Source organism: Macaca nemestrina, chromosome 9 (assembly GCF_043159975.1).
Source record: "Macaca nemestrina isolate mMacNem1 chromosome 9, mMacNem.hap1, whole genome shotgun sequence".
In the NCBI taxonomy this organism is placed as follows: Eukaryota; Metazoa; Chordata; class Mammalia; order Primates; family Cercopithecidae; genus Macaca; species Macaca nemestrina.
In genome coordinates, this window is record NC_092133.1 from 116,144,662 (window position 1) to 116,166,783 (window position 22,122).

At 36.0% G+C, this 22,122-nt stretch overlaps 1 protein-coding gene across 11 annotated transcripts in view; it reads left to right on the plus strand.

Annotated features, from left to right (window-relative positions):
* ODAD2 (outer dynein arm docking complex subunit 2) overlaps positions 1-22,122 on the plus strand; it is a 194,232-nt gene that overhangs the window by 73,904 nt on the left and 98,206 nt on the right. For all 11 annotated transcript variants that reach the window (XM_071070321.1, XM_071070324.1, XM_071070319.1 and 8 more), the window contains one exon: positions 19,172-19,286. In XM_071070321.1, coding sequence (XP_070926422.1) covers positions 19,172-19,286 — 115 coding nt within the window. The remainder of the gene's footprint in view (positions 1-19,171; positions 19,287-22,122) is intronic.

Consider the following 22,122-nt stretch of genomic DNA (forward strand, 5'->3'; position numbering starts at 1 on the left):
TATTCTTTAAATTGAATTATCTCCTCTAATTTCATTAGCTAATTCCCTAGTACCTTCTTGAATAGTAGTGGTAAGGGAGGAGACCACCTCTCATATTGTCTTATGCCCAATTTCTGCCTCCAAAGAAAGAAGTAGTAAAAACTAAAAGGCAGAAATGAAATCCACAAGCAGACAGCCCAGTGCCACACCCTGGGAGTGCTAGTTAAAGATGGATCCCTGACCTAATCAGTTATTTGCTTAAAAAAGGCACTGTGAAGATCCCTGTTCTGTTCGGTTCCTTTCTAATTACTGGTGTATGCATCCCCCAGTCATGTACCCACTGCTTGCTCAATCGATCACGACCCTCTCACACGGACCTGTGAGCCCTTAAAAGGGACAGGAATTGCTGACTCCAGGAGCTTGGTTGTTGGAGACATGAGTCTGGCCGAAGCTGCCGGCCAAATAAAGCCCTTCCTTCTTTAACTCAGTGTCTGAGGGGTATTGTCTGCGACTTGTCCTGCTACAGTGGAGATAGGGATCCTCTTTGTCTTGTTCCTAATATTAGTGCGTATGCCTCTAGTGTCTCTCTATGAAGTAAAAGAGTAACCTTAGGTTTAAAGTGTATATATTTTATAATATTAAAATTATCTCTCAATTTCTATGTTTAAAGTGTTTTTTGTGTGATGACTCATGCCTGTAATCCCAGCACTTTGGAAGCCCCAGGCAGGAGAATCACTTGAGGCCAGGAGTTTGAGACCAGCCTGGAAAACATAATGAGGTCCTGTTTCTACAAAAACTTTAAAAATTAGCTGAGCATGGTAGTGTGCACCTGTAATTCCAGCCTCTCAGGAGGTTGAGGTGGGAGGATTGTTTGAGACCAGGAGTTTGAGGCTGTAGTAAGCCATGGTTGCATCACTGTACTCCAGCCTGGGTGACAGAGTGAGACCCTGACTCAAAAATAATTTTTTTTAAAGAAAGTGTTTTTATTAGGATTGGATATTGAATTTTGTCAAAAGCTTTCTGAGCATTTGTGGCGACTGTGCTCTATATGTTTCATTATGATTTTTTCCTTATTCTTATTAATATAGGGAATTATTAATGCATTTTCAAACATTGAACTAACCTTGCATTCCTGGAATAAGTCTCACTTAGTCATAGTGTACTGTTTTTCTTAATGTGATGTAGGACTCTGTTAGCTAATATTTAGCATTTTTATAATAGTATTCATGAGTGATGTTGGTCTATAGTTTTTCTTTTTTCTGTTTTCATTTTCTGGCTCTTTATCAAATCTAGTTATCAATGTTATACTTGCTTCACAAAAGGAATTGGGAATTTTTCTTTTCATTTTCAATACTCTGAAATATTTTATTGAGCAATGGGACTACCTGGGCTTTGAAGGTTTGTTAGAAGTCTCCTATGCAATTATATGGACCTACTGTGTTTTAAAAAATTATTTAATAGCTTTCTCTAGTTCTTCTATGGAAACTGGTCTATTTATGCTTTTTATTCTACTGAGCTCAATTTTAGAAATCTGCGTTTTATTAGGAAATGTTCAATTTCCTTTAAACTTTCAAATTTATTTGAATAGTGGCCTACAAACTAATCTCTTAATGATGTTTAAAGTTTGCCTGGTTCAATGGTTTTTTTTTTTTCTTGTCATTTTAAATTTTTGTATATGTGAGCTTTATTCTGTTGTTTTTTCTCCTCCCAATCAAGTTAGCTAATATGGTTTCTCTATTTTGATTTTCTTTTTTCTGAAATTTTTTTATTTTATTAACTGGATGTGCTGTGCTTTTATTTTCCACCACATACATTTCTGCTTTTATCTTTATTCATTTTGGTTTCTTTTGCTTTATATTGTAGCTATTTTTCCAATTATTTTCATTCTTTGTGAAAATAATAAAAGTTGCTTATGTTATAAATTTTCCTTTGACATTACTTTAAATGTACCCTGTAATTTTGATGTGTAGTACTTTCATTATCATCATTTTTAGAAGTATCTTAATTTCACTTTGTATTTCCCTATTAGCCCATTTGCTTAATAGAATTAATGAGAAATTTTTGTTTAAATTTTTTTTTAACTACACAAAGAATTTTACTTTTTGCTTTTGTAAGATATTTCTCACACTATATTTTGATCAGAGTGTGCTGACTTTTTGATTTCAACTGTTAATGAAGCTTATTGATGCTTTCTTTATGACTTAATAGAAGATGAATTTTTGTGTTTGATGGGTACTGGGATTATTTTTCTTTCTTTTTTTCCTCCTTCCTTCCTTCCTTCCTTCCTTCCTTCCTTCCTTCCTTCCTTCCTTCCTTCCTTCCTTCGTTCCTTCCTTCCTTCCTTTCCTTCCTTCCTTCCTTTCTATGAGACAGGGTCTCTTTCTATCACCTGGAATGCAGTGGTGCAATCATAGCTTACTGCAGCCTTGAACTGGACTCGATCTATCCTACCACCTCAGCCTCCCAGGTAGCTAGGACTACAGGTATGTGCCACCACATCCAGCTAATTTCAAAAATTTTTTGTAGAGATGTGGTCTTGCTCTGTTGTCCAGACTGGTCTTGAACTCCTGTCCTCAAGTGATTCTTACACCTTGGCTTCTCAAAGCACTGAGATTACAGGTGTGAGTCACCGTACCCTGCTAGTGCTTGGGATTCTTTATCAACAGAGTGTAGAGTTTGATGTGTATTCTCTAGATCTACTTTATGTTACTTATGTTTTCTATCTTGTTATTTTGTGTGAATTTGATCTATCTTATGCTATAACTGCTGTATAAAATTCTCTTACCATTAGTGCACTTTTATCTAAATCTTCTTACATCTTCTATAGTAGGTGCTGTATTATTTCGTGCATAAATGTTTCTAATGGTTATGAATTATGACTTTTGATATTTCAAGTGCTGTTCTTCGTCAGGTTCAAAGTGTTTTGGCTTGATTTCTACTTTGTCTGATAACAGAATATTTATCCCTGCTTTCTTGTTGTTTCCATTTCCTTCTTACTCTTTCTGAATCACATTGTTTTAGATGTGCCCTTGCATGCAGTATATAAATTGGGTCTTGTTTTGTGAGTCAATTAAAAAGTCTTTGTTTTAATGAGTTAAATGTATTAACATTCATTGATATGAATAATGTTTAGTTTCAACAATGTCAATTTTTTATAATTATATTTTGCTATAAGATTTGCAGCCTTTGTTCTTTAATTTTTTGTTCCTTGCTCTTTAATTTGTGTTCTTTAGAAAGGTTTGCATTTTTGTTCTAGTGGTTACCTTTGTGCCTATAAATTTTTCCAGTGCCCTCATCCTCCTCCTTATTTAATCATTCACTATTTAGGTTTTTTTTTTTTTTTTTTTTTGGTTGTTTGTTTCTGTTTTTTGAGACAGAGTCTCACTTTGTTGCCCAGGCTGAAGTGCAGTGGTACGATCTTGGCTCACTGCAACCTCTGCCTCCTGGGTTCAAATGATTCTCCTGCCTCAGCTACCGTAGTAGCTGGGATTATAGGCGCGCACCACTAAGCCCAGCTAATTTTTGTATTTTTAGTAGAGACAGGGTTTCACCATGTTGACCAGGCTGGTCTTGAATTCCTGACCTCAAATGATCCACCCACCTCAGCCTTCCAAATTGCTGGGACTACAGGCGTGAGCCACCGTGCCCAGCCCATTCAGTATTTAGTTTTTCAGTTTTTATTGGTTTCTTTAATTCTCACCTGTTGCCTGTATGGTAATCAATGGGATCGTTCTATTTTTCTTTTTCTCCATTCCTTTTCCTCCCATTTTTAAAGTGCATTATTTCTGTTTTGTTATATATAACATTCAAACATTATTATTTCACCATTGACCCTGCCTTTGTTTTAAACTCAGATCAACAGTTACGTATATATTTGCTTATATAATCTATGCATATGAGATTCAATTAGCTTCAGTTCTATAGTCTTAGTTTGGAGCTCATCCTCTAGGTGAGTCTTCAAAAAGGGCTCATGGTTGCAGAATTCCCTAAATTCTTACATGTTAAAACTTTCTAAAAATACTCAGTGGACAGCCTTGCTAGATATAAAGTTCTTTTATTGTTATGGTTTTCTTTTCTTTTCTTTTCTTTTTTTTTGAGGCAGAGTTTCACTCTTTCATCCAGGCTGGAAGGCAGTGGCACTACAGCCTTGACCTTCTGGACTCAAGCGATCCTCCCCCCTCAGCCTACCAAGTAGTTGGGACTACAGGCCCCTGCAACCATGCCTGGCTAATTTTTGTAGTTTTTGTAGAGACAGGGTTTTACCATGTTGCCCATGCGTGTCTTGAACCCCTGAGCTCAAGCGATCCACCCTCCTTGGCCTCCCAAAGTACTGGGATCACAGGCATGGGCCAAGGCGGCCAGCCTGAAGTTCTTGATTTCCAAGTTCTTTCATTAAATTACAAAACAACAACAACAACAACAAAACAAAACAACAACAACAACAAAACTGCTCCGTTGCCTTGCTTCATAACATTTTTTTGAAAAGTCTGATGCTAGTCTAATTATTTTACCTTTGTAAATCATCTAATTTTTTTGGGAGAGGGACTGGGGATTTTTATCTTTGTAATCTAAAAATTTTGTTAGGTTTGTCTCAGAATTCATTGCTGTTTGTTAACCTGAAATATAACTCATACAAATAAGGAAGGATAAATAATTTATTCCTCCTTTTTTTTAAAAAAAATCCATTTATATATACATATAGATATGTGAGTTGTCAGGAATCCCAGCAAACTCCGACTGATAAGGACTGTTTTTCCTTTTTTTTTTTTTTTTTTTTTTTTTTGAGATGGAGTGCTGCTATGTCGCCCAGGCTGTAGTGCAGTGGTGCAATCTCGGCTCACTGCAAGCTCCGCCTCCTGGTTTCACACCATTCTCCTGCCTCAGCCTCCCAAGTAGCTGGGACTGCAGGCGCCCGCCACCACGCCTGGCTAATTTTTTGTATTTTTAGTAGAGACGGGGTTTCACCATGTTAGCCAGGATGGTCTCGATCTCCTGACCTCATGATCCACCCACCTCGACCTCCCAAAGTGCTGGGATTACAGGCGTGAGCCATTGCGCCTGGACCCTTTTTTAAAATTATTTGAATTCATGAATCTTCATGAGTTACTCAGTCTCTACTGTTCTTTAGTACAAACTACCTGGCATACATGATTCAAAACATACTAAAAGTCTAATGCTCTAAATTTTCCATTACTTCAATATATCCTTAAAATTTAAAGGTTAGCTTTCAACATAAGTAAGTGCCTGCCTATAAAAGAGTTAAATTTCATGTTTTTCGTTTTCTTCATTGGAGGTGGGGTCTCACTCTGTCACCCAGCCTAAAGTGCGGTGGCATGATGAGGGGTCACTGCAGCCTTAAACTCCTGGGCTCAAGCAATCCTTCAAATTTCATGTTCTTTAGAACAAGGAAATTAAGGAACAGGTATTTCTATTAATATTTTGTAAGTGCCCAGGATTCTAAGAAATGTTACCTAACAATTTACATAAATAATATACTAATTTCCTACAATTTCTCTTACAAAATATTTTCCTTCCACACGTTGTAAAGTAAACATTTGTTGGACTGATTGTTACATGGCCCAGTGTTATGTGATCGTGTAATGAAAGACTCTTTCATATACACAAGGATAGAATTAAAACTTACCATGGAATCTGTAACTCTAAATTTCCTCTCTTCTGTGGTTGAAACATAATTATGTTGCATTTACATAGTTTTTTTTTTTCTTTTCAGTTTTTACATTGGGTTTATTTGTTCTTTGTAAAAAGGGGAAAAAAGTAAAGCTATGCTTGTTTGTATACAGAAGAGATTTAATCTCTCTGTGGCTGCCCAGATATTTCTTTTGCCACAGAACCAGTCTTCATGACCTTTCAGGGTTTATGCAAAACATAAAATAGAATATATGTTTTACATGTTTGTATCAACAAGAACATTTTTCTTTCACATTTTCATTTTTGTTTTTCATCTGCATACTTTTAAAAGCATGTAGATTTTACTGAGATACAAAAGTGTCAAATGGAGAGTAATTACGTGAATCATTTAATCTTCAGAATCTTGGTTTTCTCATTTTAAAACAGGCTTTAGGGATTTTTAAAGTTGAGGATTATGTGGGTTTTATTTTTCCACGTTCTGTATCTCATCCAGCCAGTTATGATATGCACTCATATTAATAACTGAAATAATGGGTTTCTTCTAAGTACTATTTACTGGGGGAGCACATATGTGTATCTGTGTGTTCACAATAAAATGAAAAGCCTTTAAAATGTTTTTAATTTGTAAAATATACATAAAGGAAAGTGCATAATGAAAATTAACACATTAGTAAATTATTGGAAGGGAAACACTTATGTAACTGCCATCCAAGTCAAGAAGTAGAATATTGTCATTATTATAAGCCCCTGACTGCCTGTGCTCACAGCCCACCCAGTGCCACCTCTCTTTACTCTGGGGATGGCTCCTTGTTTTGCCTTTATTGTAATTAGGATCTTGCTTCTTTTTCATAATTTTATACTTGAGAATGCATCTCTATAAACTGCAGCTTAGTTTTGTTTCTATTTGGAGTGTATCTGAATGAAAGCATAAAGTGTTTTGTCTGACATTTTGTTCTAAATTACGGGTTATTTTTACACTTAATTGTTTAGTTTAGTGAGTTTTCATAATTGTATACAGCCATATAACCAGCAGGCAAAAGTAATTATAAAACACGTCCTTCATCCAGGAAAGTTTTCTCATGTTATGTTTCAATCAATTTTCATGCCCACTCTAAGCAACCACTTTTTTATTTCCATCACTATAGATTAGAATTGCATATTCTCGAATTGGAACTTCTGAGTCATCACAGAGTACATGTTTCACTTTACTAAAAACTCAAATAGTACACAAAAGTGATTATACGATTTTACACTCCTACCAGGGCCAATACTTAGTGCTGTCAGTCTTTTTTTAAAAAATGTAGTCATTCTAATAGGATGAAATGGTATGTCATTGTAGATTTCATTTTCATTTTTCTGATAACTAATGATGATATTGAGTAACTTTCCATATCTTTATTACCAACTTGTATATATTGTTTTGTGGCCTGTTAAAGTCTTTTGCCCATTTTTAATTGGATTGTTTCTCTTTTGTTGCAGTCCATTACATATTCTGAATACGTTTGCATTATTAGATGTATGTACTGTGGAGTAATTTTTCACCAGTAAGCATTAAGATTTCCTTTTGAGCAGAAACCTTTAATATGGTTTTCAATTGTCCTTTAAGGTTCGTGGGATTCTGTCCTGTCTGTGATCAAACTAGTTTTTAAGTATGGCTTGAAAGGGAGTCAAAATTAATTGTTTCATACAGTATCCATTTGTCCCAGTACCATTTATTGAAAACACAATTTTTCATTTGATTATCTTGGTATCTCAGTTGAAATTCAATTGACTGTAAATGAATGGGTCTATTTCTGAACTAATTTAAGGAAAATGGAAATCTTAATGATATTGAGAATGTCAATCCATTAATAAGGTATATATTGCCATTTATTTGGGTCTTCCATTTCTGTCAGCAATACCTTGTAGTTGCAATGTAGAGTATTGCACATTTTGCATTATACTTTTTCTAGTTATCTACTTACTTGTGGTTTTGTGATTTATAATCATTTTTAATTTTTTGCCACTTGTTTGTTACAAGTAATGGGTATGTAATTATATTTTGAATATACCTTTGTATATTCAAATATACCTTTATGTATGCTGACAAACTTGCTAACTTTATTTTTTCTAATTTTTTTTTGTAGATACCATAGGGTTTTCTACATGTAGAAATCCATAATCTGCAAATAATGACAGTTCACTTCCCCCCACAATCCTTATGCCTGTTATTTCTTTTTTGTGTGTGCTTTATTAAGCAGGCCAAGAACTCTGTTACAATCAAGTGAGTGCAAACATATATGTTCTCTACCTAATCTGGGAGAAAGCATTCTGTTTTTAAGTGTGATGTTAGTGGTAGGTTTTTGTAGATGTTTTATCAGCTTGAAAAAGTTTCTTTCTATTCCTAGTTTGCTGTGAGATTTACATTTTAATAAAAATGGATTTTTGAATTTTATATGATGCTCTTCTATATCTATTGAGATGATCGGATGATTTTTCTTTTGTTCTATTAATAAAGTGACTTATCTTGATTTGTTTTGGAAGGATGAGCCAACCTTCCATTCCTTGGATAAAATCACTCTGATCATGTTGCGTTACCTTTTTCATGCATTCTTGTGTTCAAGTTGCTGATATTTTATATTTTGTGTTTATGTTCATGAGATATGTCGGTGTGTAGTTTTCTTTCCTTGCAATATCTTTATCAGTGTTAGTATCAGGGTTATGTAGGCCTTATAGGGCAAGTTGAGAAATTATTTTTTCTCTTTATTTTCTGATAGATTTTGTGTAGGATTATTTTTTCTTAAATATTGACATAATTCACTTAGCAAAATTATCTAAGTTGGAGTTTTCTTTGTGAAAAATATTCCTTTTTAATTGGTTTTTGAAATTACAAATTCAATTTACTTAAAGATATGGCACTATGTGGTTTTCAATTCCTTCTTGGGTCAGTTTTGGTAATTTGTGTTTCTCAAGAAATATGCTCATTTTATTTTATTTATTTTAGATATAAAGTTCTTTTATTGTTGTTTTCTTTTCATATATATATTTTATATATATATATATATGCTAGATATAAAGTTCTTTTATTTGTTGTTGTTTTCTTTTCTTTTTTTCTTTTTCTTTTTCTTTTCTTTTTTTTTTTTTTTTTTTGAGGCAGAGTTTCACTCTTTCATCCAGGCTGGAAGGCAGTGGCACTACAGCCTTGACCTTCTGGACTCAAGTGATCCTCTCCACTCAGCCTACCAAGTAGCTGGGGCTACAGGCCCATGCCACCATGCCCGGCTAATTTTTGTAGAGACAGGGTTTCACCATGCTGCCATGTGGGTCTTGAACCCCTGAGCTCAAGCTCAAGCCTAAATTATTTGTAATATCCTTGTATTATTCATTTTATTATTCTTTTAATCTTTGTAGATTATATAATGATAGTAGTTCTTATTTTTCTCTCTCTCCATCAATCTCTTTTTTGGGAGGACCATGGTCCATTAAAAAATAATCTGTGAGCTAATTATTTTTATATTTTCAATTGGTTTTGCAAACAAAAACAAAAACAAAGCAAAGAAGACTATTCAATAGAGCTTATATGTTACCTACAAAGCCTAAAATATTTTTATATTACATATTATATTACATATTACATATTGTATTACAGAAAAAGTTTGTCAACCTTTCTTTAGTGGTTTACCATTTTTATTCACCTTTTAGAAGAACCAACTTTTGACTTTATTTTCTCTATTTTTGTCTATTCCCTATTTCATTAATATCTGCCTTTATTTTTAATTATTCTATTTATTGTACTTATTTGTGTTTAACTTTGGCTTCTTTTTCTAGCTTCTTAAGGTAAAAGCTGTGTTCATTGGTATTATAGGCCAATACTTGTCTTATATATATTTTTAAAGGTATACATTTTTCTTTAAGCACAGTTTTAGCCTCAATCCCATAAACGTAAGTTGTGATTTCATTTTTATTTAATTCAGAATAGTTTCTATTTTTTGTGTGATTTACCTTGGACCCAGGGATTATTTGCAGGTGCTGCTTAATTTCTAAAACTGGTTATTTTCCAGATCCCATGTTGTTATTGATTTCTAGTTTAAAACCACAAAGTCAGGGATGATATTATATGTGATTTCAGTTCTTTCATATTTGGCTTTATGACTCAGCCATCTGGTCTGTATTTGTCAATATTCCCTTTGCACTGAGAGAAAACTGTGTATTCTGCAGTAGTTGTCTGCAATGTTTTTAAATGTTGATTAAGTTAAATTGGTTAAGTGTGTTTTTCAGTCTTTTCTATCTTTACCATTTTTTAAATTTTATTTTATCAACTCCTCAGAAAGGGGTGTGAAAATTTTCAATCATGATTGTAGATTTGTTTATTTCTAGTTTTTTCTCCCTGGAGTTGTCCTTTGAACAACACAGGAGTTAGAGACGCTAACCCTCCATGCAGTCAAAAATCTGTGTATAATTTTGGCTTTCCCAAAACTTAGCTACTAATAGCCTACTGTTGACCAGAAGCCTTACCAATATCATAAACAATTAGCATGTGTTTTGTATGTTATATACTGATTTCTTACAATAATGTAAGCTAGAGAAAAGAAAATGTTACTAAGAAAATTCTAAGGAAGAGAAAATACAATTACTATTCATTAAGTGGAAGTGAATCATCATAAAGGTCTTCATCTTGGTCATCTTCATGTTGAGCAGGCTGAGGAGGAGGAGGAAGAAGAGGTGTTGGCCTTGCTGTCTCAGGGGTGGCGGAGGTGGAAGGAAATTCACATGTAAGTGGTCCCACACAGCTTAAACCCATGTTGTTCAAGGGTCAACTGTATTTATAATTCTCTTCATTGACAGTGAGAAACTGACTTCTGTTCTTACTGTCCTTACTTATTTGATCAATTTCCCTGTATGTAACCAAGCTTTCATTCACCAAGCATCCCCATCTCCTCCCCTTCGTAGATGCTCTCCTCACCCTGTGCTGGTTCTGATTTACCATGCTGGATTACCCAGCTACCAAAATGTTCTCGTCACCCCATTCAGGCTCTAGTTCACCATGTTAGGCCACCTTCCCCTAGTATGTCTGCCCTCCTCACCCTGCTCAGCTTTTGACCTCCTGCGCCACGCTGCCCCACTATATTGGCACTTTCTTTCACACTTTTCAATCTCTGTCCCCACATACCAGCTGATTCTCAATGAGGATATTCACCTTATTCTGCCAGGGTTCTGACTTCCCGCATTGGGTTGCACCACTAAAGATTGCTTCAGTCACTCTATTTAGGTTCTAATATCTTGTGACTGTTTCCCCCTACACTTAGAAAGATTCTCTTTTCATCCTTCTTGTGCTCTAACACTCCATGCTGGACCATTAAAGCAACCTTGTTGGTTCACCTGCCAATTGAGTCCATATATATGAACAAACGTGAACAGTTTGTGCCCATATTGTAGGCATGGTTAAGGTCATAGAGTTTCTTTCTGGCAATATCATGGATGACTACTTTGTTCTGCCCCACACAATGGCTTTGCTGTGCTCTACTTACTGACTTTAGGGCTAAGGCAAAGGGATTTAATATCCCTTTTGAAGGATGTTTTCACTGGATACAGAAGTCTAGGTTGACAGTTCTTTTTCTTCTAGCATTTTATAAATGCCATTCTATTGTCTTCTTGCCCTCACTGTTTCTTATGAGAAGTCTGAATTCAATCATATCATAATTCCCTATAACTACTGTGCTATATATTGTAAATGTTTCCTCACATTTACATGTGGAAACTTAATCCCCATTGTGAAAAAATTTAGAGCTGAGACTTTTGGGAAGTGATTAGGACATGAGGGTAGAGGCCTCATGAATGAAATTGATGCCCTTTTAAAAGAGTCCCTAGAGAGCTCCTTTGCCCCTTCTACCATGTGAAGTTAAGGTGAAAATATGGTTGTCTATGAACCAGTAAGCAGGCCCTCACTAGACATTGAATCTGCCTGCCTTTATCTTTGACCTCCCAGCCTCCAGAACTGTGAGAAATAAATGTGTATTGTTTACAAGCCACCCAGCCTATGGCATTCTGTTGTTGTAGCCTGAAGGGACTAAGCCACATGTATTTTTTTTCTTTGATTGCTTTTAAGATTGGCTTTTTACCTTTGGGTTTCAGCCATTTGATTATGATGTGTGTAGGTGTGGTTTTACTTTTATTTATATTGTGGTTTTTACTTTCATTTAGGGTTTACTGAGCCTCTCGGACCTATGGATTAATGTCTGCCATCAATTTTGGGGAAGATTGCGATTATCGCCTTCACAGATATTTTTTGGTCCTATTCTCTCTCTGTCCTCTTCTTGGTATTCCAATCACGCATATGTTGTTTCATTTAATAATATTTCACAGACATTGAACTCTGTTACTTCTTTTTCGAAGGAGGAAAAGTCAGGCTTTTCTCTATTTTTCTGTTTGGATATAATTTATTGCCTTGAATTCACAGATCCCTTTGTCTTCTGTGTCTAGTTTGCTGTTAAGCCCATCTAATGAATTCTTCATTTCTAATACTGTAGTTTTCAAATATAGCATTTCTATTTTATATACATATATATAGCATGTGTATACATGCATATTTATACACACACTATATATATATATACACACACACATACATCCATATTTATAAATAATAGAAATGCTATATTTCTCCTTTGCCTACAGAGGAGATAACCACAAATTGGTCATTAAAGGGAACAGATTAAACATTTATTCTGTCTGTATGGAGGAACTTTAACTGAGCTGTAGTTAATGAAAGAAAAGCTCTTTTTCATAGAATAATGCCAAGTAACAAATTGAGAAAATGAACAGAATTAGAAAAATCACTATTTTACAACTCCCAATAAAATAATTTTTTTAGGCAAGGATAATGAATGGATGCTAAAACTTAAAATAGGGAATGATTGTTGGAATAGGACTTTCTTAGGGTGACACAATATGACCCCACAGATTGTTATACAATGAAAAGAAAAAATGGCATCTTTACATGGAAAGATCTGGTGGTCACCAGCATAATTAAATTCAGCATTGCTAACTCAGCATTGCTGAAAGTTGGACAACTAGATGTTTTGTGCCTCTTGATGTGTTGCAATGCATGGGATATAATTGGCTCTCACTTAGTATTTATTGTTTGATCTCATTCTTTTATATGGCTGCATAGTACTCCATGGTGTATATGTACATTTTCTTTATCCAGTCTACCATTGATGGGCATTTAGGTTGATTCTATGTCTTTGCTACTGTGAATTTTGCTGCAGTAAACAAATACATGCATGTATCTTTATGGTAGAGTGATTTATATTCCTTTGGGTTTATACCAAATAATGGGATTGCTGGGTTGAATGTTCGTTGTTTTAAGTTCTTTGAGAAATCTCCGAACTGCTTTCCACAGTGCCTGAACTAATTTGCATTCCTACCAGCAGTGTACAAGTTTTCTCTTTTCTCCACAACCTTGCCAGCATCTGTTATTTTTCAACTTTTTCATGATAGCCATTCTGACTGATGTGAGATGGTATCTCCTTGTGGTTTTCATTTGCAGTTCTCTAATGATCAGTGATGTTGAACATTTTTCAATATGCTTGCTGGCCACGTGTATGTCTTCTTTTGAGACGGATCTGTTCATGTGCTTTGACCACTTTTCAATGGGGTTATTCAGTTTTTGCTTGTTAATTTAAGTTCCTTATAGATTGTGGATATTAGACTTTTGTCAGATGCATAGTTTGCATATATTTTCTCCCATTCTGTGAGTTTATCTGTTTACTCTGTGGATAGTTTCTTTTGCTGTGCAGAAGCTCTCTTTAGTTTAATTAGGTCTCATTTGTTCATTTTTATTTTGTTGTAATTGTTTTTGCAACAACGTGCTTAGAGCTGGAGACCATTACCATAAGCAAATTAATGCAGGGATAGAAAACCAAATACCGTATGTTCTCACTTGTCAGTGGGAAGCGAACACTGAGTACACATGGACACTAAGAAGGAAACAACAGGCTCCAGGGCCTACTTGAAGGTAGAGGGTGAGTGGAGGGTGAGTGGAGGGTGAGGATCGAAAAACTACCTATCAGGTACATACTTATTATCTGGGTAACAAAATAATCTGTACACCAAAACCTGTGACATGGAATTTACCTGTGTAACAAACCTGCACATGTAGCCCCGAAACTAAAATAAAAGTTTAGAAAAAGAAGGAAAAACATATTTACTATATGATGAATAATTTTTCTGACAAGAAAGGTTTCTAGAGTCTTTCTAATCATATTGCTTATACCAAGTATAAAAGCATAGACTATCTTCCTGCTTTCCAAAGGCCAAAGAATTTCTGACATACTTTTCCCAAGACTGCCACATTCACATCTTTTCTCCAAATTTGTTATCCCATAGCCTCTTTGGAATAACACATAGAGGTAAAAATGTAAAAAACCTTAAGGATTTTTTTAAAGGTAAAATTCTCTTCTAATCTGTTTTTCCCAGGGATGATCATTTTAATTCTGACATACATTTATGTTTCCCATTTTATTGAATTGCCAACTTGGTTTCAAAACTTATAGATGACAGTCGCATCTTTTAATGTTGTGGTTTAAGAACGTCATGTTCTTTTAAGCAAACCACACTTAGTCTGAGCCACTGTCATTCAATAATATTTATCAGTGTAATTTTCAGCAAATACTGTGAAGTTTTTAGAAAACATGAAAAATTATGGTTTCAAAATAGATATGTTGATATTGCCAGAAAGAAACCCTACAATCTTGCCTGTGCCCACAGTATGGGCACAAACTGTTCACATTTGTTCATATATGTGGCCTCAATGGGCAGGCGAGCCAGCCAAACTTCATCGCAGTCCTGGAAAATGTTAATATAACAAGAGCCTGAGAAACAGAGCAAGCAGCTGCATCTTTTTGGTTTGTTTATTTTTTTTTAAATAACCAAAAATACGTACATGGATTCATCTTTCTAGAGCTGTTATTTTGCCAGCCAGGCAGTTTGATTTCTGGGATATAGCTGAAGATCTTGAAAGCATGTAATTCAGTTTTGTTTTTATAATGTCAAGAAATTAATGTAGGATTCTATTGCTACACAAAATGAGAAGAGCTACCATACTGCTGGAAATGAATTCAGAGCAAGATGCTAATCAAGTAAGAGAACTGTGTAAGGGGTAGACCTGTTGAAAATGGAGAGTGGTATAAATTAACACCACCTATAAGCCCATCACTGTATATGCAGAAAGCAATGAAGTTGTCAAGGAATTCTGAGAAAATACACTTTCCACTTAGAGACAACTTCAAATGAAAACTTTACTGCTTACATTTAGAATTTGAAGATGTATTTTGCAAGTATGAGGTTTAAGGAGGAATGTAATTGTGTTGGGAGAGATTTTTGATTCATTGAAGAAGAGGAAGCAAAGGCTGTCTTGTTTCAGATCCATTTCACCAATATTCGCTGGTGTGGTAGCCTGCTGGGAGTGTGGTGGGAAACACAGAATTCCTGCTATCGTGGAGATTACATGGTAATTTGGGAGATAAGAAGCACACAACACATGACTACAAGTCAAAGTAATGTGGTATGAGGTGCAGGAAAAGGGAGAGCAAAATTAAAAAGAAGCTTAAAGGAGGAAGATGCCAAAGGATTTGTGAAAGAGGTTTTGTTGTAGACCTTAAGTGATGGATTATTATGTAAAATATGGAGATGGCTGGGAAACAACTATAGTTGAAAAGTATAACAGGGGGAGAATCTCTGTGGTCTGTGAGTAAACTGGTGTCTTCTGTCTGTGGTCATGTGAAACCCTGTGCTCCATTTGTTGCAGCATTTATTACAGATTATAATGGTCTGTTTATCACCCTCACGAGACTGTAGTTTCCCAATGATCAATTAAAACACAGTCAGTCCACATTATTTGTAGATTCTGAGTTGACGAATTCATATACTCTCTAAACTTTATTTATGACCCCTAAATCAGTAGTCACATCACTTGCGCTGTCATTCCTGGACCTGCAAAGCAGGGACACATTTTGAATCACCTGGTGCACATGTTCTCTGCTGAGGTCCAAAAAGGTGACATTTTGACTTTTCGTTCCAGCTCTCACCCTGTGAATAGCTCGTCCATTTGGCAGTCTGTTTAGTGCCACGTTTTTCACAGTCTGTGCTCTCAGATGGTGATTTTGCTGTTTTAATATGGTCCCTAAGCATAGTGCTTGCTGAAGTGCCGCCCAGTGTTCCTAAGTGCAGGAAGGTTGCGATGTTCATTTTGGAAAAAATCTGTGTATTCCCTGAACGCCGTTCCGGCGCAAGTTATAGAGCTGTTGGCCATAAGTCCAATATTCATGATTCAACAATCTGTACCAAATAAGGTGTCTTTAAAGAGAAATACACGTGAAACAACGTTATATATTGATTGGTTGATGAAAACATTCTGACCAGTGGCTGATGGGAACCCACTTTATATATACCCTAGGAACAGTAGTTCAGTATTTGTTCATCTAAGGTTTGCAGTGACTTGATAGAACATAACTTCCCCTGATGAGAATTGACTGTATCCATTTTGTTTGTTTGTTTGTTTTTGAGACAGGGTCTGGCTCTGTCATCCAGGTTAGAGTGCAGTGGTGCAATCTGGGCTCACTGCAACCTCCGCTTCCTGGGCTCAAGTCATCCTCCTACCTCAGCCTCCCAAGTAGCTGAGATTAGAGTCGTGCACCACCATGCCTGGCTAATTTTTTTTTTTTTTTTTGTATTTTTTGTATTTTTTGTAGAGACAGGGTCCTTTGTTGCCTGGGCTAGTCTTGAACTCCTGAGCTCATGCGATCCACCCACCTTGGCCTCCCAAAGTGTTAGGATTTACAGGCGTGAGCCACCGTTTCTGACCCAAGTGTATCGGTTATTTCTGTATGCCTAGTACTTAGTGTTTAGTAGATAGTCAAGGAGTCTTATGAGAAATTCCAGCTCCCTAAAAAATTTAAATACCGAACTTTGGAATTGCAGCTTAATACCATGAAGGCAACGGGAGGCCATTGGAGACTTTTTTCCCCAGGAGTGATCTTTGGGTTGTGAATTGTTTAACAGGCACTGATTAAATGTGCTAGCTAGTGTCATGAACAGAATTAATATCCCTGGCACCCTGCTCTCAAGGAGCTATTGCAGAAACTCTAAAAGTGTCTTTAGGAAGATTAATTTGCAGCGATTTGTAAGATGGATTGAGATTGAGAAAAACTGAAGACACAAAACCAAGTTATTCTCTCACACAACGATCCTGAGATGAAATGGCAAAGACTGGGATTTGGGTGATCAAATAGAAAACAGGGAAATGGGCAGATACTTAAGTTATTGTGAAGTAAAATTTAGCAATAAATGAGTTCATGCAGAGGACGAGGGAGATGGAAGGGATAAAGTTAAACTCTGAAGTTTACCACTCCTGACTTTGTTAGTTCCTGTGATTGCAAATGTTTTTCAATCATGTTCTTGTCATAGGAAGTTATCATTCTGTACTGTTCTGAGTCTTTTTTTTTTTTCCCTCAAATGAAGACTCACTCTGTCGCCCAGGCTGGAGTGCAGTGGTGCAATCTCGGCTCACTGCAACCTCCGCCTCCCGGGTTCAAGCGATTGTCCTGCCTCAGCCTCATGAGTAGCTGGGACTACAGGCACATGCCACCATGCCTGATTTGTTTTTGTATTTTTAGCAGAGACAGGATTTAGCCACTTTGGCCAGGCTGGTCTTGAACTCCTGACCTCAAGTGGTCTGCCTGCCTTCACCTCCCAAACTGTTGGGATTACAGGTGTGAGTCACTGGGCCCCGCCCCTGAGTCTTCTTTTAAGATACCAGTAATAGGACCAAAATCCTCACTCATTGTAACTAAGTAGCTGATGAATTGCCTAGGGTTTGGGTTGAAAATGGTAAATGATAGATCTAATTTTACAATTATAGTGAATTTTTATAGTTAATTGTGAAATTTTGTCTATAACTTGTTTAAAGTTAATTGTGAAATTATGTCCAGTATTGAACGATCCTTTTTTTTAAATTTCAAATTTGTGCCATCCAAATGACTTCCACTGTGATGGCAAGTTATTTCTGGCCAGCAGTGTACAGTTACATATCACTGATGCCAAGCTTGCTGCGAAATTTACAAGAAGATAGGGCAGACCATTATTCACTGTTGTTCATTATGACATTTTTTATGAAAAAAATAGAGGCTCAGAGATCGGCATTAGTTATATTTTAAGTAGCATATGGAAGGCAATATGACTTTTCAGTTTAAATTTGAAAAGCAAATTCTTCATTGTGAAGTGCCAGTATGTTTCTTTAGAGTTTCCATTAATTGAGAAATAAAACTTTGTTTTCTCTCAGCATGGTATGAAAGTTTCAGGTTTGAAAACCTATTTACTTAAGCTTTACTTTAAAATAATTTTTCAGTGTATTTTTTCTTATTAGAAGTCCTTTTTTAAGACTGTTTTTATCCTGATATAGGCTATTTGCATCACCAAGGTTTTTCAATGCTCTTTTTCAGCATCACCAATTTTATAAGGTTATGCAAAACTGATCTCCTACTTGAAAACTTTGGAATAATACGTTTTTCCCCCCTGGTAAACTCATCTAAGATAATCAAGACATCTAGATGTTTTTATGTCAATTTTCAAGGAAGAATTTGAATGGCATTTTAAGCTAGTATTTATTCTATCTGTGGCTCAATACTACATGTGTTTAATTCAACTTGAGATTACAAATCAAAGGAATTTTGATGCCCTTTATCTTTTTTCATCTGCTTTGAGTTTAATATACCTTTCTGAACAAAGCCATGTTTGTAAAGGTTATTAAGTTTTGTTTGGCCTTCTTCTCCGCTGTGAGTACCCAGTGGACCTTACTGCGAGGTTATGCTCCTGGACTGATTGATATATAAACAGAAGACAGATGGTGTAGAGATGGCTCTGATGATAATTCATTTTTCAGCTAGTCATGAAGCTATTTTGATTACAGTGTGTTTAAGTAATTATAACACAGTCTGCAATGTTAGTCTTGCTGGGAAGGGTGCACATGGAAAACAAGTTACGTGTTATTCATGCCCAACAAAGGATGCACTGTGGTGTAATGATTTTAATTCCTAATGCTAGATTAGGACTGAAAGCGTTTAAAATATGTCATACAGTAAGGTAAGTCAATTAAACATGGACCAAATAAAAAAGGTAACTGCACAGTTTTGAGGCATAAATATTTGTTTTGGAAAGTATTTAGATGTTACTATATGAAAGAAACCAGTATTTTTACATTTAGGTAACAGTCTGTGTATAGCTAATTAAAAAATTACATGGCTTGATTTTCAGTTTATGTGAATCATAATCATCATGCAGCTTGATTTCTGTGTCATGGATTTAAAACTGAAATCAGAGGGCTGACAATTCAACAGCATGTTACCTCCCTACTGTTGATGAAGTTTTGAAAAAAAAAAAAAAAATCTAAGCAAAATATCAAAAGTTGAAAAAAATAATTAAAATTGTGTAAATAAGTGGGTCATTAAAATGGTTTGTCTTCACATATTAATGACAGTTTATGTCATGATTTTGGGTTCCATGATAGCATAATTGATCGCTTAGATGGAGTTCGTTTGTTGTGGTCCCTGCTGAAAAATCCTCACCCAGACGTGAAGGCCAGCGCAGCTTGGGCACTCTGTCCATGCATCGAAAATGCAAAGGTAAGAACGGACCGCAAGTCAGTCTCTTCTAGAATCTCTAATACTGTACTGAAAAATGCCACCACAGGTGACTAATTGCTTTCTACTTATTATAAGTCAGATTTATCTGGTGGGAGAGAGTGTTGCACAATGTTTATGCCAAAATAATTTTGGAGCATTGCCTTTTTTCTGGGCAGTTTTAAAATGCAAAGCCAAACTAGCCAAAGATGGCGGTGCTTGCCAAGTTCTAGCTGATTGGTGCAATGGAAGCAAGCATCTCAGGTAAATCAGAGTGAGGACAAGTTGACTGTTCTTGTCTCCTGAGGGAGAGGAAATTGTCTGCATTTACCTGCTATGTAGAGAGTGCAGCCACTGGGGAGACATGACTGCTTCTCTTGTCGTTACAGCCTGCAGTGAGAGAGCACTATGTTCTGTGTTGCTTTGAAAAGGTCGCATGATTTCAATGACTCACTTTTCTTATCTGTCACTAAAAAGAGGAGACCAGAAGTTTCTGAAATCGATTTTAGCCCTTGATTTGTAAATTTTATTGTTTTCTTTGAAGATCACTTTTCAGCCTATTTCTCTTAACATTTTTTCTATAGGTTTAGAGATTGCCCTTTAAGATCCTTGTTGCTGAAGTTATTTCTGCCTGTTGAATATTTTTTTAAATTATACTTTAAGTTCTGGGATACATGTGCAGAACATGCAGGTTTGTTACATAGCTATACACATGCCATGGTGGTGTGCTCCACCAATCAACCCATCATCTACATTAGGTATTTCTCCTAATGCTATTCCTCCCCTATCCCCCACCATCTGACAGGCCCCGGTGTGTGATGTTTCCCTCCCTGTGTCCATGCATTCTCGTTGTTCAGCTCCCACTTATGAGTGAGAACATACAGCGTTTGGTTTTCTGTTCCTGTGTTAGTTTGCTGAGAATGATGGTTTCCAGCTTCATTCATGTCCCTGCAAAGGACATGAACTCATCCTTTTTTAAGGCTGCATAGTATTACATGGTGTATATATGCCACCTTTTTTTTATCCAGTCTATCATTGATGGGCATTTGGGTTGGTTCCAAGTCTTTGCTATTGCGAATAGTGCTGCAATAAACATATAAATGTGCATGTGTCTTTATAGTAGACTGATTTATAATCCTTTAGGTATATACCCAGTAATGAGATTAAAAAATGGTATTCATGGTTCTAGATCCTTGAGGAATTGCCACACTGTCTTCCACAATGGTTGAACTAATTTACACTCCCACCAACAGTGTAAAAGCATTTCTATTTCTTCACATCCTCTCCAGCATCTGTTGTTTCCTGACTTTTTAGTGATTGCCATTCTAACTGGTGTGAGATGGTATCTCACTGTGGTTGTGATTTGCATTCCTCTAATGACCAGTGATGATGAACTTTTTTTCATATGTTCATTGGTCACATAAATGTCTTTTTTTAAGGAGTGTCTTTTCATATCTTTTGCCCACTTTTTGATGGAGTTGTTTGTTTTCTCTCATAAATTTGTTTAAGTCCCTTGTAGATTCTGGATGGCCATACTGCCCTTTGTCAGATGGATTGCAAACATTTTTTCCCATTCTGTAGGTTGCCTGCTCACTCTGATGACAGTTTCTTTTGCTGTGCAGAACTTTTTAGTTTAATTCTATCCCATTTGTCAATTTTGGCTTTTGTTGCCATTGCTTTTGGTGTTTTAGTCATGAAAGCTTTGCCCATGCCTATGTCCTGAATGGTATTGCCTAGGTTTTCTTCTAGGGCTTTTATGGTTTTAGGTCCTACATTTAAGTCTTTAATCCATCTTGAGTTAATTTTTGTATAAGGTGTAAGGAAGAGGTCCAGTTTCAGTTTTCTGCATATGGCTAGCCAGTTTTTCCAACACCTTTTATTAAATAGGGAATCCTTTCCCCATTTCTTGTTTTTTTTCAGGTTTATCAAAGATTAGATAGTTGTAGTTGTGTGGCATTATTTCTGAGGCCTCTGTTCCATTGGTCTATATGTCTGTTTTGGTACCAGTACCATGCTGTTTTGGTTACTGTAGCCTTGTAGTATAGTTTGAAGTCAGGAAGTGTGATGCCTCCAGCCTTGTTCTTTTTGCTTAATATTGTCTTGGATATACAGGCTCTTTTTTGGTTACATATGAAATTTGAAGTCTTTTTGTAATTCTGTGAAGAACTCCAATGGTAGCTTGATGGGGATAGCATTTAATCTATAAATTACTTTGGGCAGTATGGCCATTTTCACAATATTGTTTCTACCTATCTATGAGCATGGAACATTTTTCCATTTGTTTGTGTCCTCTCTTATTTCCTTGAGCAGTGGTTTGCAGTTCTCCTTGAAGAGGTCCTTCACATCCCTTGTAAGTTGTATTCCTAGGTATTTTTTTCACTGACAAAAAAGGATTTATTTACAGTGTAAAATTTATCATACATTTCTTTTTTTGAACTGAACATAACCTCAAGATTTTATTGTCTTCATAATAAAACAAAAGATGAAATTTAGAACTGAATCACTTGACCCTTTCTCTTCGTATCTCCTCCCAGTTCAAAATGCTTGCATGTCCTCATAGCCAGCATCGTCTTAGATCTGCAGCTGGACTCAGTGCTCAAGCCTTGGCGCCATCTCCTTTGTAGTTTTAGCCTTTTTCTGGAAAATTGGCTTACTTACAGAAATCAATGGCCTTGATATACACAAACAATACTTAGGTTAGAAGACTTAAGAAAACCCCATGTATAATAGCAACAAAGAAGATTAAATATTTAGAGACAAACATTAAGAAATGTGCAAAATCTATAAAGGGGAAATACTTCTGGAAAACACAAAAGCACGTAGAGTGGGAAGACATCCC